The 27905-nt window shown below is 50.8% G+C and overlaps 1 protein-coding gene across 5 annotated transcripts in view; it reads left to right on the top strand.

The window, feature by feature from the left end:
- The first annotated feature begins 3959 nt into the window (after positions 1 to 3959).
- The window catches only part of MINK1 (misshapen like kinase 1), a 48222-nt gene continuing 24276 nt past the window's right edge, over positions 3960 to 27905 (top strand). For all 5 annotated transcript variants that reach the window (XM_079904800.1, XM_079904796.1, XM_079904797.1 and 2 more), the window contains exon 1: positions 3960 to 4377. In XM_079904800.1, coding sequence (XP_079760926.1) covers positions 4321 to 4377 — 57 coding nt within the window. In that variant the 5' untranslated portion in view covers positions 3960 to 4320. The remainder of the gene's footprint in view (positions 4378 to 27905) is intronic.

Consider the following 27905-nt stretch of genomic DNA (forward strand, 5'->3'; position numbering starts at 1 on the left):
ACTTGTCACTTACTACCTTGGTGACCTTCTCAAGTCACATCACTTCTCTGGGCCTCGGTGATCCCAACTGGGAAATGGGAATAATACTTAATAACTGGCTTGCTGTAAAGATTCAGTCATTGACTTAGATATTTATTGAGTACCTGCTCTTTGCCAGACACCATTCTAAACTCACAGCAGTGAGTACAACAAAGTCCCCACCCTCGTGGGACAGGCACGTATGTCCTGGAGCTTCAGTGTCCAGTACAGTAGCCACCAGCCACATTTGGCTATTTACATTTAAATTAATTACAATTAGAAATAGGTAAAGATTTAGTTCCTCACTCGCAGCAGCCACGTTTCAAGTGCTCAGGAGCCACTCGTGTCTAGCATATTGGACGGTGCAGGTACAGACCATTTCCGTCATTGCACAGAGTTCTATTGCTCCAGAGGGAAGAGAGAAAATAGATGGTGTAGTCTACAAGAGAATGTAGTTCACACTGGACTGAGGAGGGTTACCTCCCACGGCAGGTGGGGAGAAAAGGATAAGATAACAGGGGTATACAGAGAGAGCTCTTTGAGTGAATTGGTGACTTTTATTTCTTAAGCTGGGTGGTGGGATATGAACTTTATATATTTTTTCCATATCTTTTTGTATATCTGAAATATTTTGCAATTAGAAAAAAGTTTAGTGCAGTCCTGGATCTTGCCCTTTGTTCCCCCAGCCTCACTCCCCAATCTCCGAATTGACCACAGGAGCAGGAAGAAACAGAGGGGAATAGAGTGAGCAGTTTAGGAGGACTTCCTGGAGGAGGGGTGCGCTTGTGGATGATGGCGTGGAGAGAGGGGATACTGTGGCCTTGCTCCCATCCTCTCCTTTGAGTCCAGCCCCCCCACTCCGTTCCTCTGAAGAAGCCACTTCCACACAAGAAATTCCCCCTCCCATGTAGAGCCAGCCCCCAGGTACTAACTGGCATTCTGCTAATTAGCCTGGTTGTCAGCACTCAGGGCTCTTTCCCTAGGGGACCATTACCTCATTAACTGCGGAGTGGAGTGGAGGCAGCAGCTGCCCCAGGGCTGGGCCAGGGGGAGGTGGGCTTCTGCTTCATACTGTCTGCTGGTCTATCTGCTCCCCACTCATTTGTCCTGGAGTTTCTTGAATGGAGGCCCGCACAGTGTAGGGAAAAAAAGCAGTGGGCCTGCAATCAGAAGAGTTGCCTCTTAGACCCAGGGTGAAGAGAATGAATCCAGCCTCCCAAGGTGGGTGGGAGGCCCTGAGGGTGATTGGGTCTGTGCAAAATGTCCAACCCCCAGGGATCCAAAATTTGTCTTATTTTTATCTATTTATTTATTTTTGGCTGCATTGGGTCTTCCCCGCTGTGCGCGGGCCTCCTCCAGCTGCGGTGCGCAGGTTTCCCATCGTGGCGGCCTCTCCCGTTGCGGAGCACGGGCCCCAGAGCGCAGGAACCCGTGTCCCCTGAACTGGCAGGCGGATTCCCAACCACTGCGCCACCAGGGAAGCCCTAAAATTTGTCTTATTTTTAATAGTTTAACTTTTCTTGATGCCTGATCCAGGGCTTCCTCTACCATATTGTCTCTTTTAAAGTTATTATGGACAATTTCATATAGACATAAAAGTAGAGAATAGACTGATGAAACCTCAGGTACCCACACATCAATACTCCAGCTTCAATAATTATCAGCACAGGGCCAATCTTGTTTCTCTATCCTCCCCACCCCCCAGGTTAGACTGCCTCTTGAGGTTTGGGTGGCCATCTGTCCTACCTCTGTGATCTTAATTTGCTCATTCTTTTTTTTTTTTTTTTTTTTTTTTTGCGGTACGCGGGCCTCTCACTGTTGTGGCCTCTCCCGTTGTGGAGCACAGGCTCCGGACGCGCAGGCTCAGCGGCCATGGCTCACGGGCCCAGCCACTCCGTGGCATGTGGGATCTTCCCAGACCGGGGCACGAACCCGTGTCCCCTGCATCGGCAGGCGGACTCTCAACCACTGCGCCACCAGGGAAGCCCCAATTTGCTCATTCTTTGATTCAGTATGTCTTTATTAAACACTGCCTGAGTCAGGCATTGGTAAATTTACTGAGGACCTTGAATATACCAAGTGCTTCACATACCTAATTTTATTTTATCCTAACCTTCCTGTTATTATCTCTGTTTTACAGATGATAGAATTGAACCTGAGAGATTAATGATTTGCACAAAGCACTGTGTTTTTTCCTACTATCCCATGCTCTTGTCCTGGAGTTACTATATTTCACAGTGCCTACCCAGACACACAGGCCGTCATTCACTTGCATGTTACTGAACCTCTAGTGGGTGCCAGGCCCTGTGTTGAACAAGGCTGACATAATTCTTGCCTTTAAGGAGATTCAACATTTACAATTCAAAGTGTTAAATGTTACTATGGGTTGAAGCCAGGTAGCTAAAACAGAAGAGCCAAACTCAGTCTCAGGGGGTCAAGGAAGTCTTCATGGAGGAGGTGATTTAGACATGAAGGACAAAGCAAAAGTCAGTGAGAATGGGCATGGTCAGAATATTCTGGGGGAGAAGAAATGGTTGAGGAGGGTCTTTTGAGTTCTGGGAACTGCGTGTAGAGGATTTCCATATGGCTAGAACATGTGAGGTTGAACGGTGGAGTACTGAAAAACAGGGCAGGAGAAGCAGGCAGAATCTTGAAGGATCATGGTTGCCACACTTGAGGCTCCAAAGACAGTGGGGAGCTAGTGAAGGATCTTAAACAGAAGAGTGACATCAGATTTGAGTTTTAGAAAAATCATGCACTCTGAGTATAGAGAATTGACCTAAGGAGGTCAGTCAAGAAGACCAAGTAGGAGGCTAATAAGAGTATTGGAGGCAGGTGATGATTATAGCTTGGACAAGGACAACAGCAAGGTAAACTGGGCGTGGAGGGGCGGGCGGGAGAGGAGCAAGACTGGATGTGCATCGGAATGTGCAAAGGAGAAGGGTCCAGAAAGGAGGATGTCTGCCTCTTTCCAAGGACTTTTCATTCAAACTCTTCTAAGTGATGTTTACATTAAGGCTGACAGTGGGGTCTTTTGGAGATACCATCATTGCTGGAAGTGATCTCAAAGATCAAACGGCCTTCTCTTTCTTTCAAATTCACAATGAAAGAAAGGCCCAGAGAAGCAAAGCAACTTGTTCAAGGTCACACAGCATGTCAGTGGCAGAACATGACTCCTTGTTCTTTATATAGCATTACCCAGCCTCCAGTGAGGCTAATGGCTGGGGGTGCTACGCCAACATGACTAGACCTGAGGTGACCCAAGCAAGATCTGAAGGGGCTGGACATAGATCCCTTCTCCTCCCTTCCACCTCCCTTTGCCACCCCCTCCCCCTCGCACAGCTCCAGGGATCAGTCAATGAATAATTGTTGAAACAGTTCCTATGTACAGAACAAGAGGTGCAGAGACAAAGGTCTGCGGTAGGATTCCCTATCCTGAGATCTGAGATCCCCTTCTCAACCCTCCCCACTGCATCCGGGGAAGGGGGTCAGGGGCATTCCTGAGGCAGCCAGTCCTCTTCTCCACTCCCCATCCCCCAGGTGGTTTCTCCAGCCAAGTTCTCACGAAGAGGCCCCTCCCTCAGCGGCTCCACTGTTGCCATGGCAATTAGGTGGGTGGACAGCCCATCCTATCTAGAGGCCACCCAGCCCTCGCGTGGGGAGTTACCATAACAACCCCCCTAGTAATAGAGGGTGCTGGGTCCCGCCCCCCTCCCCCCGCAAATAGAGCGGTGGGTGGCTTGATTGGCAGCTGGGCACACGAAAGAGGAGGGAAAGGGAAGGAAAGGCGTCAAAGGAGAGCTCAGAAGGAAACGGGGGAGAGAAAGGGCAAAAAATACGGGGAGGGAACGAAACGCGTGTGCGCACGCGCACCAGCTGGTGGGCGCGCTCCCCGGCGGCCCCGGCCACCGCCCACTTCTTTCACGCTAGGCTCGCGCGGTCGCTCAGTCCTCGCGCGCGCCTTTCGCTCTCTCTCCTGCGCCTGCGCGCAGGTGTCGGCGTCGAGGGGGAGGGGGAACCCGGCGCGCTCGCGTCACGTTCCCTCTTCCACCCTCCCCGGTGCTCGGCCATTCTGCGCCTGCGCGGGAGAGTCGGGAGGCTCGGGTTGCAGGCTCTGGGGCGATATCGCCTGTCAGTCGGTGGGTCGGTCTTCCCGCCGGCCTTCCCCCTCCCGGTTCTCCGCGGGAGGCGCGGTGGAGTCCGCCCCCGGGATCCCCCGATGGGGGAGAAGCGGCGACGGCGGCAGCGGAATAACCGAGCCGGAGCGTGAGCGGCCCCGGGGCCCCGTTCCCGGCGGAGGCCATGGGCGACCCAGCCCCCGCCCGCAGCCTGGACGACATCGACCTGTCCGCCCTGCGGGTGAGCGCGCTGCCCCCCAGCCTCGCCCCGCGGCGACCCCCGCCCCCTTCCGGGCGCCCGCTGCTGCCAGGCCTCCGCCCTCCGCTCCCCTACGCTCTCCACGCGCTGCAGATTCTGGGAGCCAGTTCGGTCCCCGCCCTGGGGTGCCCCGCCCCCATTCTTCCCTCCTCCTCTACCTTTACTCAGGTTCCGGATCCCCTTCCTCCCAGGTGTTTGAGGGTCACCCTCTGGTTCTCCTGAGCTTGCAGAATCTTTACCGTGATGCCCCTCCCTGGCCCCTGACATGCTTTGAGGCCTCTTTCCCCCCTTGCTCCTACTTAGCTCTTCTTCCTCCCCCTCCTCTTTTTCGGCTCCTCGAATTTTGACTTTGCCACTGCCTTGCCAGCCTCCCCCTCATCACCCTTTCTCCTCCTCGCCCAGCCCTGAATTGCATCTCTTCCCGGTCGGCAGGCACTTCAGCCTCCCCTCTCCGCCGCACACCTCCTACCGCCGCCCTCATCCCCTGCTCAGCTCTCCCCGTGCCTTGGCGTTTCAAGTGCAGCAGTCCAGAACCAGGCATTTCCGGTCTCAGGGTCCCCGCATATTACATTACCAACTCTGCAGCAGCGTGGGGCTGGGAGGAAAGACAAGTGCACTGGGGGAGGAGGGGACGCGTTTCTTGTCTTCAGAAACTCTGGCCTGGGCTGGGAAGAGGATGTTTATATGTCTGTACACACACAAACACATGCAGCATGTGGTTTGGAAAAGCCTGGGTATTCTTGGTTTTGCTGGAGGGAGGGGGAGGCGATGGAGATTTCTCCAGGGAGGGGTTCATTAGAAAAGGGATCAGAGGAAACAACTGCAGCAGGAATTTCTTCGAAATATTCGTTTTCCCTCCTGGGGCTCTTGCATGCCCTCATTTGGGGGCTTTCAGCAGCATTTATATGTTTTTCTTCAGCAGGGAGCCCTGGCTTAAGGGGCAACTGAGTGGTTTCAAGGTGAAGACTCCCGCCTGTCCCCCAGGGGGTGTTTTTGTCCTGTGTCCTTCCGGCTTTCTCAACAGGCCAAGGTGCTGGGGAGAGCAAGATTTCCCATCTCTGGGTTAGCTGCTCTGGAGGCCCCTGTTGAAATCGTCTTCTGGCTTTTGAGTTAGCCAGGGAACATGGCCAGTAGTGGGAAAAGGCGGTCAGCCACACAGGTGCCCCGGATATGACTGGAGGGGAGAGGCGAATTAAGAGAGCAGAGTCATGTCGTTAATTGGGTTTCTCTAGGTGACACAGTTTTTCTTGCCATTCAGGTCATAATTTGGTTGGTGCAGTGTTGGGCTAGGAGACCTGACTTGCTGGAGATAAGATGATAAGTTGCTGAGGAGGGAGACGGAACATTGATTTCTCTCTCTCTCTCACTCTGTGTGTGTGTGTGTGTGTGTGTGTGTGTGTGTGTTCGTGGCAAGGGGGTCTGAAGGCTTTAGGAGGGAGATTGGTGGGCTTTCTCTAGTTGCGGCGAGCAGGGGCTACTCTTCGTGGTGCGCGGGCTTCTCATTCTCTTGTTGCGGAGCACGGGCTCTAGGCGTGTGGGCTTCAGTAGTTGTGGCACGCGGGCTTAGTAGTTGTGGCTCACGGGCTCTAGAGCGCAGGCTCAGTAGTTGTGGTGCATGGACTTAGTTGCTCCGCGGCATGTGGGATTTTCCTGGACCGGGGCTCGAACCCGTGTCCTCTGCATTGGCAGGTGGATTCTTAACCACTGAGCCATCAGGGAAGCCCAGGAGGGAGATTCTTAAGATCAGTTTAAACTGCGATTCTCAAGTTAAGCCAGCTGGGATATAAGGTGGAAATCCAGGCTCCCCTTAATGAGCTTGTCTTTAGGATGAGCCCCCATCTTCCCTTCCCACCTTGGTTGTTGATTAACTCTGGCTATAGGTTCCTGTGCTGTGGTGACTTAAATATAATAAAAGAGAAGGTGGGTCCAAACCATGACCTTTGGTTTAAACCTTGTGGGACTCTCCTTGGGCTTCTCTTTCCCTTTAGCCTCTTCTGGTAGTTTGGCCTGGACCCTCAACCTGGGATTTCCAGCAATTCTGCAAACACCATCTGACCTTGGATTTGGTATTTCCCTTCTGGACTTCTCTACTTGAAGCAATGTTAGCGTCTTTCCTCAATCGCCTCCTGCTTTATTCTCCTCTCCCTTCTTCAAGAGAGCCCTGTGACCTGCTCCCAGTGTGTGTGTCTTTCCTGCCTCATGATGCTTAAGAAAGCATTGCCCTTCCCCCACTACCACCCCAGTACTCCAGGGCTGGAGGGAGTGCTTTCTTTGAAATGGGGCTGCAGAAGGCCTGCTTTCTCCTTGCTGCTGGCCTTTGCTCAGAGCCTGTCCCCTCCACCCCACCTCGGAGAGCCCCTGTGGCACTGTTGAGAGGCTCTCTCAGTCATCTCTTGTTCTGTTTCTGTCTGTTTTCCAGTGAGAAATGGCAACCTGGAGAACTAGCAGAAAAGCGTGTTTCCCTGTACTACATCATCTCGTGTTGGGGGCCTGGGGAGGGGATGGGAGAGGAACATATTCAGCATTTATTAGGCGGCGTCAAAGAGCCCAAGTTGTCTTTCTCCTCTTATTTCAAGATAGGGCTTGGCTTCCAGCTGGTGATGAGAGTAATAGTCTGATATTAGGGAAGATTGAATTGCACTATCTCTTAGCCATGTGCGGAGAGGCGGGTGGACCTACCTCACTGTGACCACAGGCACGCTTGACCTCTTTGAGGCTCTGTTTATCCACCAGCCCAGTAGCATGGGGTTGTGTTCCTGAGTTCAAGTCCCTGCTTTCTCACTTACTGTGTAACCTTGGCCTTTCTCTCCCTTCTTCCCTAGTTTGCTGCAGAGTCTGCAAAGAGCCTTACCTCTCTAAGGCTTCATTTGTCCATGTGTATATAGTGGTGATGGTACTGAACTCAGAGTTGCTGAGGATTAAATGAAATACTGCATATTAAGTACTTAGTTCAGTTCCTGGCACATCGTGACTATATGATCGCCCTTATTGTTTTTTTTGTTGTTGTTGTTGTTTTGCTTTTTGGTTTTTTGGCTGCATGGGGTCTTCGTTGCTGTGCGCGGGCTTTCTCTAGTTGTGACGAGCGGGGGCTGCTCTTTGCAGTGCATGGGCTTCTCATTGCGGTGGCTTCTCTTTGTCGCGGAGCACAGGCTCTAGGCACATGGGCTTCAGTAGTTGTGGCACGCAGGCTCAGTAGTTGTGGCGCACGGGCTTAGTGGCTCCGCGGCATGTGGGATCTTCCCGGACCAGGGCTCGAACCCGTGTCCCCTGCATTGGCAGGTGGATTCTTAACCACTGCGCCACCAGGGAAGCCCTCGCCCTTACTGTTAATTGTTACAGATGACAATCAGAGAAGGCTTCCAGCACAAGTGTATCTAAAATAGCACTTCCTCCCCTGCTTCGTTTTCATATAAATTTTTATATAGCATCCCTTAGCCCGCTTTGTTTTATTTCATAGTATTTATCGCCAGCTGACATATATTTATATATATCAACCCCGACTAAAATATAAGTTCAGTGCAAGTTAGGATTTTGACTGTTCTGTTCATTTTTGCATCCCCAGTGCCTGCAACAGTGTTTTGAACATAGTGGGGGCTCAGCTGTTTGTTGAATAAACGCGTATCATAACAAGTGAAAGGTCTTAGCACAGTCTTGCTTAGAGAAAGCATTCAGTAAGTGTCATGCTTGTTAGGCTTCCTCTTGCTGTCTATATACGCATAATTAAGAATATATCTTTTCTGGGTTGTTTTTGGAATCAGACCTTGTGGTAAACAAGAGTTCTGGAAGCCTCCATCGGAGCGACGTCCTTGAAGTAAAGTTAGGACCTTCCAAGAGAAAAAGCGGGCCTCTTTTGTCAAACCTTCTCTGTGTCCAGGCTTGGTTACATTCCAGGAGAATCTTCTGACTTGGAACCCTTGGCTTCTCACAAAGGATACGTATCAGTGGAAGAGGACGGGACAAGGAGGGAGCAGACCCCGGGCTGACCTCTCTCCTTTTGCATTGCTCTTTTTGGTTGACCCACTTCATAAACCAGGCAGCCTCTCTTTACTGTCCAGCCAGCTGGAGGTTTTAGACTGCAGTGTCCTTGGAACCATGGAGCTGTGCGCAGTGTGGCTGTATTGAAATAATACCATGACGTGCAGTCAGGAGGGACTTGTTGCCGGGTGGTAGTGCTGACAGAGATGTTCTTTCTCCAATGATCTTATGTTGTTGTGTCTGTTCTTTGGAGGAGTCGCTTCCCCTTCCTTTTTCCTTCACGAGGCTGTGGAGCCAGCTCCACTCAGAAAGCTGGCAGTTCTGGGCATGTACTTCTAGGCTGCTGAGCAACTGCTGCACTCCGCTGTGCTTGCTGTCCAAACGTTGACGACAGATGCCTCAGGCATGGGATGGGGAGACTGACCTCCTGCAGCAGAAGCAATGGCATTGACTGGGGACTTTTTTCCTAGAGAACCGCAGATGGGAGTGGGGCTGTTTGGGGAGCTAGTGGCACTTGGAGTGAAGTGAAAAGCTGCTTTGGCAAGAGGATGGAAGGAAGGTTGCGGAGAACTTTGCTGGAACTGGGTGTTCAGCCATCCCCCAAACGAGGGAAGAGGCGTCGCCACCCTTTATGCTGCGGGATAGGACAGAGCCATGGCCCTTTGTAACACACGGAGGGGAGGGTCTTTGAAGAAGTGAGGTTTTCACAGTTAAGAGAACAGTAAGAAGGTCAGCAAGAGAGCAGGCTGGCCCACCCCCTCACGCTTATCCCAGGAGCTCACTTAAGACTATGCTGTGTAGAATCCTGATTTCAGATATGGCCTCCATTCCTTTCAACTCCGAACTGTGTGCCTAAAAGGGGGTAACTCACACAGTTTGGGTATGTTGAGTGTCCTTGCTTGTCATCCTGGGGACAAGATAGCAGGAAGTGTGCACATACTCTTTACAAGCTTATACTTTGGCATTGGTTTATGAATAAGGAATGCAGTGATCTCTCAATCCAGGAACATAAAACAGTTCTGGGGCTGCGGAGCATCTCCAGAAGCCATCTGAGAGTCTGCCAGACGAATCTTTCTGTCTCCAAAGTTGTACCAGAGAAAACTATGACTAATATCCTTTCCTGCATCAGTCAGTCACCAAGCATTGTTGGTCTGTTTTATTGAGAATCAGGTTCTAGATACTACGGGAAGTATGTAATAGTGTGTTCATACTATTCTGAGCTATTTAATCAGACCTCTGGAAGCATCCCTCTAAGCAAGCCCTTTGCAAGCTGAGGCTCCCACCACCACCCCCCCCCACCCCCCCGCTTTTTTTTTAAACTGTTATTGCCTTCCTCATTATCTTAGAACCCTCAGGGTCAGGAAGTTTTTGTTAAATCTGTTTGCTGTGAATTATACTCATTTTCTGTTATCCTGTGGTGGTCATCTTGAAATCTGATATGCAGTCTTTTCCCCTCCCCCAGCACTCACTTTACACCACAGCTCCCTCAGTTTTTTCTTTAGCAGGTTGAAGAAATTGAACAAAAAGCGATCAGGTTAACAAGTCAGCTCTCAAAGCATTTCCTGAATGCCCACAGGATCCAGGAAGATACAAGAACATGACTTGGTAGAAGCGCATATTCATTCTCTCGTCTCTCCTGTTCTTCCTGCTCTTCTCCTAACCAACCAGTTCTTGACTTGAGTCTGGGATTCTTCCATCTACGGGAAGCTCCTCCAGAGGGCAATTGAAAAGGTGTTTGAGGCTTTTTGTTCTTAATCAGGGTAGGGAATGGCAGAGGGAGGAGAGAAGAAAGGGATGGAATTGTGGTGATCCAAGGAGCCCCTAGAGATATTGCCCAGTGGCCAGACAGCCGAGGATGTGCTTGCTAATGGTGGGTAGGATTTCCTGTTCTGCTTGAGGAAAGAGCTAGAACTAGGCACAGAGGATACAGTGACACACAAGATAGACATGGTTTTCCTACAGTCTAGTTGTGGGGAGAGACATTAATAAAATAATTGTGTATATATAATTACATATACATAAAATTGCAAGTCATGATAAGGACTGTAGCAGAAAACTTTGGCATGCCGTGAGAGCCCATAAAAGAATTGTTTTTACCTTTTGCAAGACAAATATTTGGTTGATAGATTGAGAGAGAGACAAATCACACGTTGAAAAACCAAGCTAGCATTGCCACAGAAAGAGCAGATAGAGGTGAACCAGCAGGTGGAATTTGGCGACGGCCAGAACTGGGAGACCTTGGATCAGGGCCATTCTTAGGGTGGAGCATTTGGTCAGCAACCGAGGGCCAGGGGTCTGAGGATGCGGTAGAAACTCCAGGCTTAATTTCCAAAAGGATTTCTTCTGAACCTTCCTATGGGAGGGAAAAAAAAAAAGTTTGTTTCAAAGGGTAAGGGTATTATATGGAAAGGGCATATAACTGTCATTTTTGTTTATTGGGAGGAGCGTCTCTGAGTACTGGGTCTGTGTGGACTCGCATGTCGCTCTGCAGAGGGTGCGTGGGTGTGCCGATTGGCCAAAGCGGCTGTATGAGGGAGAAGGGTATACCGCTAGATGTTTCATGCTGTATTTTTAATAAAAATTGTGTGTATTTAAGGTGTACCACATGTTTTGATAGACACAGACATAGTGAAATGATAACTACCGTCAAGCTACGTAACATTTTCATCTCCTCACATGTGTGTGTGTATGTGTGTTTGAATCGATGTTACTAGCCTGAGTGTCCAGGGTTGGAAGGTCGGTAAGCCTCACAGGAATAAGCACAAGTAGGCCCATCCTTGGCTCAGCTTTTGTGGTTGTGGGATGTGGGATTCTTCGTAACATTAGGTAGATACTGTATATCTATCTATATATACACACACACACATATGTGTGTGTGTGTGTGTGTGTATGCAACTCTCAGTTTACATTGTTGTACAAGTCAAGGATGAGTGAGGTGTGTAGGGGGAGTGTTGCTGATTTTGCACGTTTGAAATGAAACGGGGCTGGAGAACCACAGTGTTGGGCTTCTTGGAGGAGCCAGCCTCCAGGAGCAGGTGAAATGTCAGGAGGGCGGGGTGGGCTGTGGGACGCGTTTGGTGGCACACGCCGTGGAGAGAGGGATGAGTGGAGGACGTGGAGACTCTGCCTGAGAGGAAGGTTGAAGGCTGGTAAGGGAGCAGGCAAGAAGTCCTTTGACCGAGGAGGCAAGTGCGTGTCCCTGGGGCAGGAGAGGCTTCCGCTGCCGGCTGGGTGACGAGTGAAGCGTCCCAACCACTCGGAGTCTGTTGACTCAGTCAGTGCGTGTGGCAGTGACTGCGCCTCCGCTCTGCCTTTAGGAGGAGAAGGGCCTCCTGAAAGCAGGCCTGACAGCAGCAGGTCTTCTGAGAGAGAAGGGGGAACGTCTCACACCCTCTTGCACCGGAAATCATCCGAGGACAGGATCTGAAGGGCTGGGCTTGCTGAATTGCTCCTGGAACCACAGGCTTGGAGGGCTTTTCTCTGAACAGCGGTCCTTGCAGGGACGGATTGAGGATCAGCAGGGCTTTGTGAAGAAAATTCCACCTCCTTCAAGCCACCTCAACTTCCACTTTTCCCACGAAGCCTCCCCTGAGCGAGCCAGCCCTCCCTGGTCACCTTCTCCATCTTTTCATGGACCTTGTAGTGTAGCATTTGAGTGTATGTTACCCATATTGAATATTTCATGGTCACGCGTTCCCTGTCACTTCCTTACATATAGGAGCCATGATCCATACTTCCTGTCGATGCTCACAGTGCCTACAAAAATGCTGAGTGCACAGTAGGGGTTCAGTAATTACTCGCTGGGTAGAGATATGGAATTAAGTTTTTTTGTGTTTTTTTTTTGTTTGTTTTAATTTTTTGGCCACACTGTGCAGCATGCGGGATCTTAGTTCCCTGACCAGGGATCAAACCCTTCGCTGACCAGGGTTAAGATTCCTGCAGTGGAAGCATGGAGTCTTAACCACTGGACCGCCAGGGAAGTCCCTGGAGCTAAGTATTCTTGTGACTTTCCCACGGGAGTGCCTTGTATGTGCTGGGCACCGTGTGACACAAAACAGTACAGGTCCTTACTCAGTGCTTCTCAACTAGGGTGGCACTGCCCTCCTGGGGGTGTTTGGAAATGTTGGGGAGGGAGGTTTCATTGTCACTTTGTCTGGGAAGCACTAACAGCATTTAGTATGTGGGGATCACGGATGTTAACCACCCTGCCATGACCGGACAGCACATTGAAGAATTGTTTTTCCACCCAAATTGCCAATATGCCTCTTGTGAACTTGTTATGGACGTGGGAAAGGTCAGGTGAAGGACTAGACATGTTTTCTTCCATGAAGTCGAAGTAGGTCCTAAGTCCCCCCCTTTCCTTCTTGCTGGATGGAGAGAGGAATGTAGGCTGTAAATTACTTGTGTGCATGGCGCCTAGCTCTTCTCACAGCTTTTATTTGTCTGCCCGAACACCTCTGGAGGTAAACTGGGCAGGCTCCAGAGCCAGACTGCAAGGAAGAAGATTTTCATGTTCTCTCTTCACCACCTACCCACTCTCTCTTTCAAGGCACATTTGTAAGAAAGTGGTTGAAAGCATGTCGTACTTGGTCTTCAGTTCTGCATGTTCACCAGAGAGTCTTCAAGAAAAGATTCAGACAGATTCAATATCTTGTAATAACCCATAACAGAAAATAATCTGAAAAATATATATGTATATAATTGAATCACTCTACCGAACACCAGAAATTGATATAATGTTGTAAATCAACTATACTTCAATTAAAACAAAAACAAAACAATTGGGCAGGGGCACCCAAAAGCCTGAGCAGCGGGAGGGGAGGCGGAGGTAGGTGTGTGGTCACAGTGTGAGAGAGGAGGCTGGCGTACCTATCTCTTCTCTCGTGTCTTTGCATCCTACGGTTGGCCCCTTGAAGACAGAGGTGTGCTGAGTGAGTGTCGTTGCTCAAATTGCAGGGAATAGCTAGAGGGAAGACCACTTGCCTAGTATCCTTTGGAGAAGAACAGAGCTTTGGGGGTGGGTGAGTGGCTGGGAGTAGAGTGGCTGGTGGGGATGCACTGATGCAGTCGTGCAGCAGAGCCACCATCACTTCTCACTATCTGAATCCAACTTAGGAGGGCAGGACTGGATGGGTTCTTGGTCTAGTCTAGCTAAGGTTTGGTGAAGTTGGAGAAGGTCCCTCTAATCTTCACAAGGTCCTTCTTCACCGTGGAAACTACCTTCAACCCCACAAAGCAGGGTTGCGGGGGACAGGCAGCCTGTGGTTCAGAAGTTTGCCGGTTCCTTTATCCCTCCAGACCTCTAGGAAGCCCTCTTTTTCTCTCTCTCTTCGGTTCAGAACAAAAGTTGCTCTGATACAAGTCATTTGTATTTTAATGTGGATTCATTTCAGAAGGGGTTCTGGGGTGGAATAGGAATAATAATGAATACTTACTATGCAGTATGTTCCCTCCTTATATAATCTCATTATCCCTCACAATAACCCTTTGAAGTGGGATATTTTATTCATTTTCAAGGTGACGAGACCAAGGCTTACAGAACTTGGAAGTTAAATAACGTGCCTAAGGTTGGACAGCCAGTAAGCGGCGGATTTCAGATTCAGACTCGGGTTCAGGGACTTCCGAGGTGGTCCAGTGGTTAAGACTCCACGCTTCCAATGCAGGGGCATGGGTTTGATCCCTGGTCGGGGAACTAAGATCCCACATACAGAGTGGCATGCCCAAAAAAAGTAAAAAAAAAAAAAAAAAAGACCCGGGTTCAGACTCAACCCAGAACCTGAGCCTGTGCGCGCCTGTGCTGGTGGAGGCCTGCGCCCAGGTGGCAGGTGTCTGTGTCTGTGGGTGTGTGTTGAGGGGAGGGCACCCTGCAGCTGACATTCTGGACTATGTACCTGGAGCAGTAGTGTTTTCAACTGGCTTTAATCATGAATGTGTGGCCTGTGGGAAACAGGCTTTGTGGGCTCACTTGGGAGGATCTAACACTGTCCGTGAAGTTTCCGTGGTGAATATGAGGAGACTTAGGAACATGGCCTGTTTCATGGATTGGAGGCAGCCTGTGTGAGAAGTGGTCACCACCTGCAAGAGCACACGGTCTAGATCTGCGTCTCGGTAGAGGACAGGTTTTAATCACATGGGCGCATTTTTTGAGACGAGGGAATGACTTGATTGATGGATTAAGTGACTTTAAAAAAAATTTTTTTTTTTTTTTTTAAGTAAATGACTTGAGCCTGAGCCTTTGTGAACTGCTGGTGGGTTGGCGTTGGTGGGCACCTGCTGGGAACACAAAGCTCCATGGGGCCTGTGCCCAGAACTGGTAGAGATTTCTAGATGTCAGGCTGCCGGGCACAGTACTCTGATGATAGGAGGGGAAAGCATGCCCGAGAATTTAGATTTATTCTGGAGGAAAGAGTTAATGATTCCGAAGGCCTGTTCTTCAGAGGGAGGAGAGGAAGACTATCTCATCCCTCCCACCTTAAATAAAATTATTTAAATTGTAGTTAAATATACATAACATAAAATTTACCGTTTTAGCCTTTTTTTTTTTGGCTGCGTTGGGTCTTCGTTGCTGTGGGCGGGCTTTCTCTAGTTGCGGCGAGCAGGGGCTACTCTGTTGCGGTGCGCAGGCTTCTCATTGTGGTGGCTTCCCTTGTTGCAGAGCACGGGCTCTAGGCACATGGGCTTCAGTAGTTGTGGCACTGCGGGCTCAGTAGTTGTGGCGCATGGGCTTAGTTGCTCCGCGGTACGTGGGATCTTCCCGGACCAGGGCTCGAACCTGTGTCCGCTGCATTGGCAGGTGGATTCTTAACCACTGCGCCACCAGGGAAGCCCCCGTTTTAGCCATTTTTAAGTGTACAGTTCGGTGGCATTAAGTACATTCGCGTTGTTGTGCAACCATCACCGCCATCCCTCTCCAGAACTTTTTCATCTTCCCCAACTGAAACTCTGTCCCCATTAAACATGAACTCTCCATTCCCCTCCCCCAGCCCCTGGCAACCACCGTTCTGTGTCTCCTCCCTTTCTGTGTGTGCAGAGCTGAGCAGAGGGCTGACATAGCAGATGCTTACTGTTTGTTGAGTCAGGTGAGGTGGCCTGTTTCAGAAGTCCATGTGTCATCAGCCAACTCAGGACACCCCCCTCCCTCCTGGCTCCAGTGCAAGGCAGTCACCTCTGAGAGGGATTGTAGATGAAATGGCTACATGGAATCACAAAAGAATTAGGCAGCAGAAAGAGAAGTCGAGGGTTTCTCTTCCACATTCAGCTCCTTTTGCAGTCTCCCAACTGTCATTTGCTTTCTGGTTCTCTTGTACTTATAGTCATCATCTTGCTTGTTCTCAGCTCTTACTTCTCACGCTGGGGGTCTGGTGGGTAGCTGCTATAGGAAGGTGGAAAGAAGATCATGTAGGGCATGAAGATAATAAAAGGTAACAACATTTATGTGTTTGTGTGTGAGGGGTTCGTGTGTTAACTGGGCGTCTTTCTGGTAGTAGAAGAAAACCATCCCTAGATGAGTACCTTGGACCCGGTAGGGTATCTCTGTCCTTCCTGGGTTCCACCTTTCCCGAGGGGTGGCCAGCGGTGCAACTTTGGCTGGAGGCTTTATTCAACATCACGTATTCATGTGTCAGTAGTAACTGAAAGCTCGTACCTGGGTGACATCACGTAAAGGGAGGGTAGGTTTTTAGTATCAGGCAGTATGAGCCCAGGAGTTCTTTCCTGTGGAACGATGGGCCACAGAAAAGGCCTAGATGCTTACAGGAGGAAGGGGTGGTTAGCTGCTAAAGATGTCTTGGGGAAATCATGGGCAGCCTTTGAGGCCCCTTTGATGTCACCCTCCTGGGCCTCCAGGCCTGCACAGTCTGGAGCCGGGTCAGGCTGTATCCCTCTGTGGTGTCCGCACCCCCGGACAGACCCAAAGCATGACCTAGAATTGAGTTGGATTTCTTAGAATAGAGGTGACCAATTCAGTGGCCTGCCCGGCCTCCTCACTTTGTCCACACGATTTATAGTTTCTCATCGGACTTCATGGGGAAAGAAGGAAAAAGGAAGGAGAGACACTCTTGGCACTCGAGCCACCCAGGAAGAGAGGAGGGCAGGAGAGCCCTGTGTCATAGAGAGGCCTAACAGGTCAAGATCCAGGCCACAGGGGCCTCTAGCCAGTAGGTTGGGGGTGGCAACTTAGGGTCCCCTGTTCAGGGCTGTTTCCCTAGATCACCTGTCCTCGAGTCGGATCCCAGGTTCTGAGGACTCATAGTCTTTTCTCTGTTTTCTGTGTACAAGCTTACAGGAAGCTACATGTATTCAGCATCACCTTCCAGGGTGTGCCCAGTGGCCCTTCTCACCTCAGTCCCTCTCACTAAAGCCTATTTCTTTCTTAGATTGAGCCAGGTATGAATTGGGGTCGATTGTTTTTCTTGGGCTGAGCCTTGTTCACCCACCCCTGGTACTCAAAGCGTGAATGAAGGAACGTCCCACTCCCTGACTCATGGAAGCACTGGCCTTCCCCAGTTGTTATCCCGCCGTCTGGCATCGTGCCTGCCTGTGGGCATGGTTATCATCCCCACCATACATAAAAGCAAAAAGTGGTTTAAGTGCCTGTGTTTAAAGCAGAGCATCCGTAGACCATCTTACATTTCCAGAGGCGCCAGCAGCAGGCCAGGGGCCCAGAGCTAGTTAGATCTGACTGGCGATACCCATACTGCTCTGCGGCAGTGTCGAGGCCCCACCAGAAACGAAGGGCTCGTGTGTGTTTGGTCAGCCTGGAGTCCAAGGTGCATTCTGTGCAGATGAGGTGTGTTTCACAAGTCAATGATTAATGCCCCCGCTGCTGCCCAGATCCCCTGCCCTGGCCTTGTAACCTGCTCAGATAGGGTGATACTGACGTCTCCAGAGAGCTCCCTGACGGAGGCCTGCGGACACAGGGGCTGTTGGAGTTGAGGCAACGTGATGCATAGAGCCAGTGTGGAATTAGGAGCTGGGACACGTGGTTCCTGTTTCAGTTCGCTCTAGTTTACAGGATGCGTGTTATCTCTCTGGGACTTGGTTTCCTTACTTGCAAAACAAGGGGATGAGAACAGTGGCTCTTAATCAGAGGCTCAGTCAGAATCACCTAGGTAGCCTTTTTTAACCCAGGCCCTGCCCTCCGGAGGTGATTTAGTCCGTCCAGGGTGGGGCCCTGGTATGTGTGTTTTCCCAGGTGATCTGATGCAGATTGCCTTTGAGAACTACTGGACCAGATAATCCTTAAGCTCCCCCAGATCCAAGAGTCCCCTCCTCCTTTCTTTCCTGTCTTCCTTCCTAAATATCTTTGTGTGCCTACTGTGTGGGGTGGCCTGTTTGTGCTCTCTTGACTTAAACACATGAATGGATCAGATGTATGCTTTGCAGTGTCGTATATGTAAGGAAAGGTGCCCTTATGTGTGTGAAGTTGGGCAAAGGGGGAGTTGAGAGAAACAATACTGGGGGAGGGGTCGGTCAGGGTGGGATAACTGAGCATGGTGTCTCCCAGCTGGTCTGGGAAACACAAGCACCTACTGTGGAGGGAGCTCAGGGTGGGGCGAAGTTGGGGTGTGGACGTGGGGCTGGGCATCCGGGAAGAACACGAAATAAAGGGAAGGTTCAGAAAAAGGTCTGAAGGACCATTTGAAGTATGAACTCCAGTATATGTGCGTGCACTCCTTAGACTTTCCTGAGTCTGTTAGTGCCGAGGGAAGAGCAGGCAGACCAAGGGAGGACTGACCTGGAAAGAGGGCATTTTTACTTGGTCTTTGAAGATAGGGAGGGACCTGGTATAGTGAGGCCTTCCCCATCATCACTCACCCCCAAAAGCATAGACGCTGGAGACAGATGTGAATCCTAATCCCAGATCTGTCACCTACTGTGTGACCCCTGGCAAGGTCATAACTACCCCCATGCCTCATTTTCGCCATTCGTCAAATGAGGGTAACAAGACCCACCTAACAGGGCTGTTTCAGGGTTAAATAAAAGTGTAAGTAAAGTGCTTAGCTTGGTAACTGCTCATTAGATAGGTGGTAGCCACATGATTTCTCTTGTGAAAGTGCCCAGAAAGGGTGTCTCTTATGAAAGTTACCAGAAAGGTTCTGGTAACATTCCTCTCCTCCTTCACATTTCATTTGGGAAAGAGAAAACCACCCAGTGTATTGAGTGCAATCTTAACGGCCGTGGGTGGGTGAGTCACTAAGTCCCCAGGTGTGGGCCTGGCTTCCCCTTCCCTACCCTAGAGTTTTCTACCATCTTCCAGCTTCACTGGAAGAAAGAGCAACTTCAAAATCTAATATCTGAACTTGAAACTCCTGTTTGTCCTGCCCCCTGAGTCGGGAATTCCAGCAGTGGCTGAGCAGTGCCTCAGGCCCCGCATGCCCTTTTGTGTGAAAGCTCTGGGCCCACCCAGAGGAAGCAGTCAGCCAGAGTGGGGAAACCTGCACCTCACCCTTCGCGACATTCTGCTGGGAATACATGGCTTTGCTCAGATGTGAGAGACAGGACTTTCGCACAAAAATGTGTAAAGTGCTTTATGGAAAGGCACAGATTCAGGCAGGGCGCCTAGCCACGAGGATCCTCACTGGCCTTGCCTGGAGACTAAAGGCTCTTTCTGCTTCAGGGCCTTGGGCCTTCCCCACCCCTGACCTTTGCTCGGTTAACTCCGACTTGTCTTTTTGGTCTCAGAACAAATATCACTTCCCCAGCAGCCCTTTACTGCCCCCCCCACACCGCCCCAACCCCTATCATGACCTCCCTTTAATCTTTCTAATAGTGCCCTGTACTTTTTCTTACTTTTTCATAAACTCACAGTTGAGTTTATGTAGTTGTGTAATTGCATCTTTAATGTCTGCTTCCTGTAAGCTCCACGAAGGAGGGGTCCATTTCTGTTTTGTTCATTGCCACATTCTAGTATCTGTCAGGCACTTGATGTTTGTTGAGTGAATGCATGAACTGGTCACAGGGCCCTAAAGTTGGCATGAATGCAGCCAGGGAAGGTTTCTTAGAAAAAAAGAGGCGAGACGGGCCTGGTGAAAAGTTGGGTGAGCATGTTTGCTCCATCCTGCTGGTCAGGAAATTCCTCCTTCTGTCTCACCTATATCCTTTGGGCTGTAATTTATTCTGAGTTGGTCCTTGGTGGGGCCGGAGAGTGGCTGGCCTCCACCCTTTGGAGAGTAACCGTTTCTAAGTCTGTGATGCAGATGACTAGTCCTTCCTGCCCCTCCCCCTGGGCCCCACCCTCCACCTGCTCTTCTCCCCACTGACTCAGCTTTGCTCCCTCCACCCTTCCTTCCAAGGTGTCTTTTCATAGTCCCCTGTCGGAGCCTTCCTTCCTAAGTCCTCTCTCATGGGATCTGGTTGGTCCCGCATCTGGAATTAGATAGAAGCCGCACAGGGGTTAGACAAGTCACAGGCTCTCTCGGTCATGAAGCCTCCCCAGCCTCCTGCCTCGTGTCTGGGGACACCTGGCTCCCGCAGGAGGCTGTTGGCCATGAGGTATAATGGTTTGTTTGTGCTGCAGTGGAAAACCAGCAGTGAGAAGCCTTCTTATTATCCAGCCCGTGATTATTGTTGTCCTCCTGAGCTTGGTGTCTGCCAGCCTGAATGGGCTCGACATCTCCCCCTTCCAGCCTCCTCCTGCTTCCGTGCTCTGCCCTTTCTCACCCCAGCATCTGCTTCCCAGGGACCACCCCTCCCCCCACCCCTTTCAGCCCTACCTCCAAGGCCACCGTTCTTTTTTTTCTCCCTTCTCTCTCACCTGCCCTCCTCATAATTCTACTTTTTCATCTTGTTTCTTTTCTCTCGAGCTCCCACTTTTCACTCTAAATCCCAGTAACACCAGCAGTCTTGGTAAATCACCTCTTGACAGTGTTTTTCTTGCTCTATGGGAGGCAAGTCTCTTCATAATGACTGTGCAAATTTGTAGCACTTTGTGGATATCAAAATGTTTTTACATCCATGGACTCTTGTGGGATGGGGTTGGGTAGGTAAGGAAAAGAGGCTCTGGGAGCTTAAGTGATTTGCTGATTTGCCTCCATTACATGAAAGAATCAGAACCAGTGCCCAGACCTTCTGATTCTTAGTGAGATATAAACACTAACCATTCCCTGTCATTCTATATACTAGACTCCCGGCTGCCTTTCTGCTTCAGCTAAGAAAATATTTCCCCGAGTTATCCTCTTATACTTTTGAACCTTCTTTTAAGTTGTCTAAGATGCATCTTTCTTCTGCCCTTCACCTAACCCAGCCTCTGCCTATTCCTCTCTCCTTTCCAAAATGCTTCACTCTTTTCTCCTTCAGGAACCTTCCCCTTTACCTCTTCTTGTCCTGTTGCCTCCTGCGGTCTTTGGGTCCTTATTAACGTTTTCATTTGGGTTTAGCCAGCTATATAGGAGTTTGTGCCTTAAGAAAGTCCACTTTCTAGTAATACATGTTTACCAAGCATATAAATTAGGGGCGCTGACTCACATAACAAAAGAGGATTCACTTTTAGTAGCTGCCCTAGTACATTGCTTTTAAGTGAATATTTATGGATTATTTTGGAAAAATGGAGATAAACCCAAAACCTAGTGTTAGAAACCATTGCAGGAGGGAAAGGGGATGGTTCTTCTGGATAACACCAACTTCCTTTTGTTTCTATATTTATTCATTCAACAGAAGGGTATTGAATGTGGCCTTGACCTCTAAGACTTAGTCTTGCAGAAGACGGACAATTAAAGAATCAATCACAAAAATGTAATTGGTGCCCTGAAAGGGGCCGTACAGAGTACTGTGGGAGCAGGATAGTCAGGGAAACTTCCTGGAGGAGGTGATGTCTGTGTTGAGGTCTGGAAGGATGGGCATGGGGCATGCAGGTAAAGGGGAGGGGAGAGATGCCCTTGGAAGGGTGGACAGCACGTGCAAAGACCCAGAGGTGAGAAGGGGCAAGGGGTATTAGAAGAACCAAGAGAAATCCAGTAGAGTGCATTCCTGCTTCTCTGCCTCCTCCCCACACCAGCAAGAAACAAATGACCTCAGGATGGGAACGGGCAGGGCTCCAGGTTAACCATCCTTGGGATCATCAGCTGTAAGGCAGTCAGATCGGAGCTTAAGGAAGAACCTCTTTGGCCCACAGAAGGCAAATGGAATCCAGTGGACAAAGCTCTGGGGGGTGTGTGCCATGCCTCCTTGGATTTGCCATCAGAAGACTAACCAGGTTCCACTTTGAAAATACTTAACGTCTTGGAGCCTTGGTTTTCTCCTCTGTGAAATGGGGTATTAACTCCTGCCTGGCTTCCCTACATGTCAGAGGCGCAAATGAGATAATGACTGTGAAAGCACCTGTGGATTGTGGAGCGCTAGGTGATTGGCTGATGGCAGCAGTGGCAGCAGCTGGGAGGTGGTGAACTTGATTCTCCTGGTTACAGAGACTGATTCTGGTGGCGGAGCCAAGGTCAAACTCTGATAGCTTGTAACATTTTAAACGCAAAGACCTTAAAAAGTTGAGACTTGAGAAGTGAGTATTAGAGAGGTAGAGGGAAGATGCCACCTCAGCTGCCTAGAAGACTTTGCCAGATCTTCCGGCTCTGGGCAGGGGGATGGCTAGAATGACCTCCAGCAGCCTTCAGACCTGAGGCTGGGGGTTTTCCCCCCAGGCCTGCAGTTCTCTGTTTTCCCTTAGGTTCTGGAGGCAGGCGAAACCTCAGAAGCAGGCTGTTTATCTTTTAGGTTTTTTGGTTTATTTTTAAATTTCTGACTGCAATGGTAATTTTTTCCCTTTCCCTTTCCCCACTTCTCCAGCTCAGCATCAGAAAGAGACCATCTGTCCCCTGCCTTGCTTGCGGCCATTTTAGAACCAGCACAAGGCTGCTTGAATCCTAGGCCCCTCTTCTTCTCCCCTCTCTCCCCTACTGCCTGACTTTCTCTCCTCTGCTCCTTCATCTAACTCCCTGCTACCCGCCTCCTGTGGGCCTCTCCATCCATGAAGACCTCTGGTCTGGATAAAGCCCCCAGCCCAGGGCCTGTGTCTGGGGCAGCTGTGTCTGTGGGGAACCTGGGCATTGAGGTGTGTGGGGGAACTGCTCCCAGCCCGGCTCAGGCAGGGCTCCTGTCTGCTCTGAGTGGTTTCTGATCAGCACGGTATTTGTGTCTGTGTGTGTGTCGGGTCTGGACTTGCTTCTGCCTCTGCATGTATCTGTGTGTGCGTGTGCGTGTGTGTGCGCGCGCACGCGCGCGTGTGTTCGTTCATGTTCGTGTATATGTCCTTCTGGCGTAGAGACCCAGCAGGAGTGACTTAAAAACTACCCTTCTGCCAGCACATAAATATCTCTCCTGGTTTCTTTCCCGCCCCTCTACTCCCAGGGCATACTTGATTTCCTCCCCTCCTGCACTCCTTTCCCGTAAAAATACTTCAAATATGCCGATAAACAGAGGACTAGGACTTCACAGTGTGGAACCAGAATAAAAGGATGCAATTCAGTTCCGCAGCGTGAGGGGCAGGTTTATCCAGAGCAGCGTGGAGCGTCAGTGTTAGAGAGTGATGAAAGCTGGAAAAGGAGTTTTTTGAAGGCCGTCCAGTTTATTACTGGATCTTGCGGACAATGGGGAATTGAGGAGGTTTTAGCCTTCCTTTCGAGCTCTCCCGTCCAGTTTGTTGGCTCAGTGAGGAGGTGCCATGACGATCCTTCTGCCGGCTTCCTTTTTCCCACGGGAGTATTTGTCTTTATGCTTTGGCCTTGGGCCCGCTTTCCATACTGAGCCCTTGGGGTAGGAATGGGCGTAACACGACACGCTCCCTGGGTTGGCAGGGTTGGCAGAGGGTAGATGGAGGCTGACTCAGGCCTCGGAGGGCCGCCTTCTGTTGGCCGAGGCAGGCGTCTGGACCCCTTGGGTCCTTGGGGCTGTGTCTGCTTTCTCTGCTTGGGGATGAAGGAAGAGGTGACCTGATGAAACTTTGCCTGCCCCTCCCCTACCCCCAGCCCACACATTCATTCCCATTTGCCTCCTCTTAACCCATGTTCTTTCTCCCAAACACACACCCTCCCATATTTCTTCTCCTGTTCATGCATACAAGCACATCCTCTATATAGCTGCTCCCAGCTAACTGAAGGACATCCAGTGTCCACCCTCCCCCAGAACACCCGCCCTCTGCCGCCCCCCCCGCCCCCCCCAACCTCTGCCAGCACTGAGTGTGCCTGCGTCTCTGTGGGATTCGAGCTGCTGGGGAAACTCTGGTGGCGGCCCCGATAGGAGGGCTTTAGGGTTAGCGATCTGGTTGGTGGCGGGACTAAGGGATGGGGTTTAAAGCTGCATTTGTGCGGCGGCCAGTGTGTGAGTGCTTAGATGGTTGGTGTGGGGGGGGGGGGCGGGTGGTTTTGAGGCCGCTGATGAGCTTCTCGCAGATTGAAGGTCCCCCTCCCCCAGGCTGTGCCTTGGTACCAGCCCTGCCTTTGCCCCCGCCTCTTCCTCTTTGTGTGGGCCTGCTGGGTCACAGGAAGAGCTCAGGAAAACGGGCCTATTGTTTTCCTCAGGGAGGGAGGGCGGGAGGGCCCCTCCACCCAGCCTAGTCTCAGCACTAGATAAATAGAGGCTCCACGGGCTCTGGCAGCCCCGCTCTTCCAGGCAAGAGGGTGGTGTGGCTCTGGACTCCATCCTGCCGGCTCTCATTGGTTCCCTCTGTGGACCGCAAGTTCCCATTCTCTTTCCCTAGTGGCCCCGCGGTTCTTTTTCCCGTCCCCCATCTGTATCCCAGGTTTCTCTGAGTCTGTGGTCCTCTGTGGAGTCCTGGTGTGCTCGGCAATGGGAGGAGGTGGGGCTGTGGCCCCCCTCCCCAGCACTTGTCCTCCTATCCCCCCGACCCTGGCACGGGCACCCACCTCCTGGCAGTGCTCCTCCATTTGGGGTAGGATGGCACCTTGCCCGGGTTAGGGAACCACACTGGTTTCAGCAGGAGGACCTGCCAGGGCATATCCCAGTGAATAATCACTGCTGGGCCTGAAGCACAGGAGAGACCAGACCTTCCCTCGTCTCTTTCCCAGGGATTCTCAGCCCTTCCCAAGCTTTAGAGTTCTAGGTCTTTGTAGTTCTTTCTACCATTCCAGCAGCTTCCTAGAATCTCCTGGAATTCTTAATGGATGGGCCCTTCCAGCTCAGAAATCTTGTAACTTTAAGACTCATGGGTCAGCAAAAAAAGCGGGGGACAGATTTTCCTATCCGACCTGCTTCTCCTGCAGTTGCCTCACAAGCAGTCTTACCCCTCATGTTTTAGCATATGTAACTCTTCTCCACATGTTAATTCTCTGTGTTAGTGTCTGATTTATAAGCTCCTAGAAGGTAAACCCAAGGTTTAAGAAGGCAGTCTTTGGCAGGCAGTTTAAAAAGATGCTGCAAATGTTGATAATAACAGTTTGCATTTGTTAAATACTTCAGAAACCCCTGTACCCCTCAGGGGATTTCGTCTATGTGCAGAGCAGACAGCACACACGTCTCTCCCCACTTGTAGGTGGACGATCTGAACCAGCACTGGGGGACGTGTGTTGGAAGAGGTGTTATCAGTGCAACAGCCCTGGGGCTGAGGGTTTGATCTGCCAGCTCTGGGCCACTTCAAGAAATGTGACCCTGGGACTTCCCTGGTGGTGCAGTGGTTAAGAATCCACCTGACAATGCAGGGGACACGGGTTCAAACCCTGGTCCGGGAAGATCCCACACGCCGTGGAGCAACTAAGCCTGTGTACCACAACTACTGGGCCTGCGCTCTAGAGTCCGCGAGCCACAACTACTGAGTCTGCGTGCCACAACTGCTGAGCCCACGCACCGTAACTACTGACGCCCGCGCACCTAGAGCCCACACGCCTGGAGCCTGTGCTCCGCAGCAGGAGAAGCCACCACAATGAGAAGCCCACGCACTGCAACGAAGAGTAGCCCCTGCTCGCCGCAACTAGAGAAAGCCCGCACCCAGCAACGAAGACCCAACGCAGCTATAAATAAATAAATAGATAGATAGGTAGGTAGACAGATAGATAGAAATGTGACCCCAAACGAAGGCCCAACGCAGCCATAAATGAATGAATGAATGAATGAAAGAAATGACCCCAAACCTGAGGGGCTGGCCTCCTTTTGCCCCTTCTGTCCACCCCTTCATCCTCATTCCACCGTGACCCCAGACCGCACCTGTACATTTCTAGGTACCCACACACTAATTGTGAGGGAGCAGTTGGGGTTTTCTCCTTTTCTCCTTCCTGTGTCCTGCAGCCGTGGCTCACGGCTCCCTGTCCTTGAGCTTCAGCTATTATCCCCGCTGCTACCCCATCCCAGCCAGTCCTCAAACATCGATGCATAAACTCTTTCACGTTTTTCTCTTGGGAAATAGTCACAGCGTTCATTTTTCACCTAATCTCAGTCCTACTCCTGCATTAAAATGATTCCTTGGTTTCCAGAGAAGGAAAAGGAGAATGCCAGTTGGTGCTGGCCAGGGTCAGAGTAACTGCTTTGTCGTCTGTCAGAGCTGTGTTCGCCATCTTCCCCTTGTGCTGTCTCCAGATACGAGCTGGTGGAGGGGGATCCAGGGAGCCCTTTGAGGGTCTGCAGAGCAAGGAAGAAAGAGCCCAAGGCCAGTTTGTGCCCAGTTCTCTCCTGGCTAGTCCTGGTGAGCAGAGCCCACGACGAAGGTGCAGGTCGGCGCCTTGGGAGGGATCAAGGCTCCGTGCCCAGTCCTCTTGTTTAGCTGACTTTTATCGAGCACATAGCATGTCAGATGCTGGGGAGATTCTGAAGCGCAAGGCAGTGCCTTTCAGGAAGTCTTCGGGCTACAGCTGGGGAGACTTAACTTACTCGAAATCGTTAAAGGGGGACTTGGAGGAGAAGAGCCTGAAGGGACAACCCATTCCGTCTGCCCCCTTGACCTGCCTCCCGCTGCGTGTCTCCTCTTTACCCACCCAGCTTGGCACCTCTTCTCTCCCTCCAGCCCCTCCAGCTCTTTTCTTTATCCTCCACTTCTTGCAGAACGCTTTCCTTGACCAAACCCACCTCTACCTTGCTCTGCTGGCATTTAAAGATTAAACCAACAAGCACCTGAGCACCTCCCGGGTACTTAGAAACCCACCTGGTGCTGTAAGGAAAACAGGAATAGGCGCCAGGCGATTCGAGAGTCGTGCGAGGGCAGCATCCTGCATGAGCTGCATGTCACTGCACGTGTGCACGTGCGTGTCGGGATGAAATGCGTGTGCAGAACGCGGTCCTTTGTGTTGCACCTGGAGGCACATCTACCCGGAGAGTTATTGCAGGTTACGTCACTGCTGTCTCTTCATACCTGAACACGTACAATTATAAATTGTAAATGACATCATATGACATCAAGCCCAGTGCCGTGTAACATCTCTGGCAGTTTTTGGCCTGGATGAGGGCGTCTGTCAGGTGGCTCAGAGCCCCACTCTTCAGTAATGGATTCCAACACTTCTATGCTGCCTTCCACAACCTCTCCACCAACTGAAGGCTTTATAGAGTTCTAATGTATCAAATACATGGAGGATACGAAATGCTTATGTCACTCCACGTGCTCACAATGCAACAAAAGTGATTTTGCGTATGATACAGATTCCAAGCTGCCCAGGTAATATAATAAAACATCTGGGCGCCCGTATCAGCGCAAGTCTGCAGAGCTCTCATACCACGTGGTACCCAGGTATCACCTGAGCGTGGTTCCTGCCCTGAAAGCGCTTCTCTTCTCCTTGGGGAGATGAGACATAATCATGAGAAAAGCTAAATGGTGATGTTGCGATCGGGCTTGTTCGGTTGCAGGGAACCTGCTTGAGTGAGGTTGAATAAAGGGATAGTTAGACCAGACTCTGGAGCCAGGCTACACGCATTCAAATCCTGGCTCTGCCACTTAATTCGCTGTTGGGCAAGTTACTTACGTTCGCTGAGCCTCAGTTCACTCATGTGTAAAATGAGAATCATACTAGTATCAATGTCGTGGAGTTTTGTGGGGTTAAATTCAGTGGTATGTGTAAAGCGCTTAGAACAGCACTGGCTATCACTGCTGATTTTTATTTCCTTCAAGGTCCAGAACCTCACCGCAGTCCGAGCACATGAACTGCATGCAGCATACGTAGCCAGTTCCTTGGAGATGGAAATGTAGGGTGGAGCTGGGTCGTGGTAGCACCAGGGCACGGCGAGAACCAGTCAGTCTCCCCGCCACTTCCCTCTCCCTCCATTCTGCTCACAAACAGCCTCTGATTTCCTTTACTGAGATAAGAATGGCCTCTGCAGCCCTGACTCTCTGGGTACCTATCTGGCATCTTCCCTCTGGGTTTTAGTTGGAATGGCTGAGAGGGAAATTTGCCCTCGTCCGTCTCTTCTCTTGGTCTTGGACTGGCTACCTTTAGACCAGGAGCCCATCTCTTGGACTCATGAGCTATCACTAGGGCTAGAAAGGGATCCAATGATTGAAAACATGGTCCCTTAGGCAACAGGAGCTTTGATCAGGGCAAAGCAGGCCTGGGAGTCAAATTTTGAGGTCAGACCTTGGCTCCATCACTTCCTGGCTGTGTGTAATCCTGGGC

The sequence above is a fragment of the Stenella coeruleoalba genome (assembly GCF_951394435.1).
Source record: "Stenella coeruleoalba genome assembly, chromosome: 19".
NCBI lineage: Eukaryota > Metazoa > Chordata > Mammalia > Artiodactyla > Delphinidae > Stenella > Stenella coeruleoalba.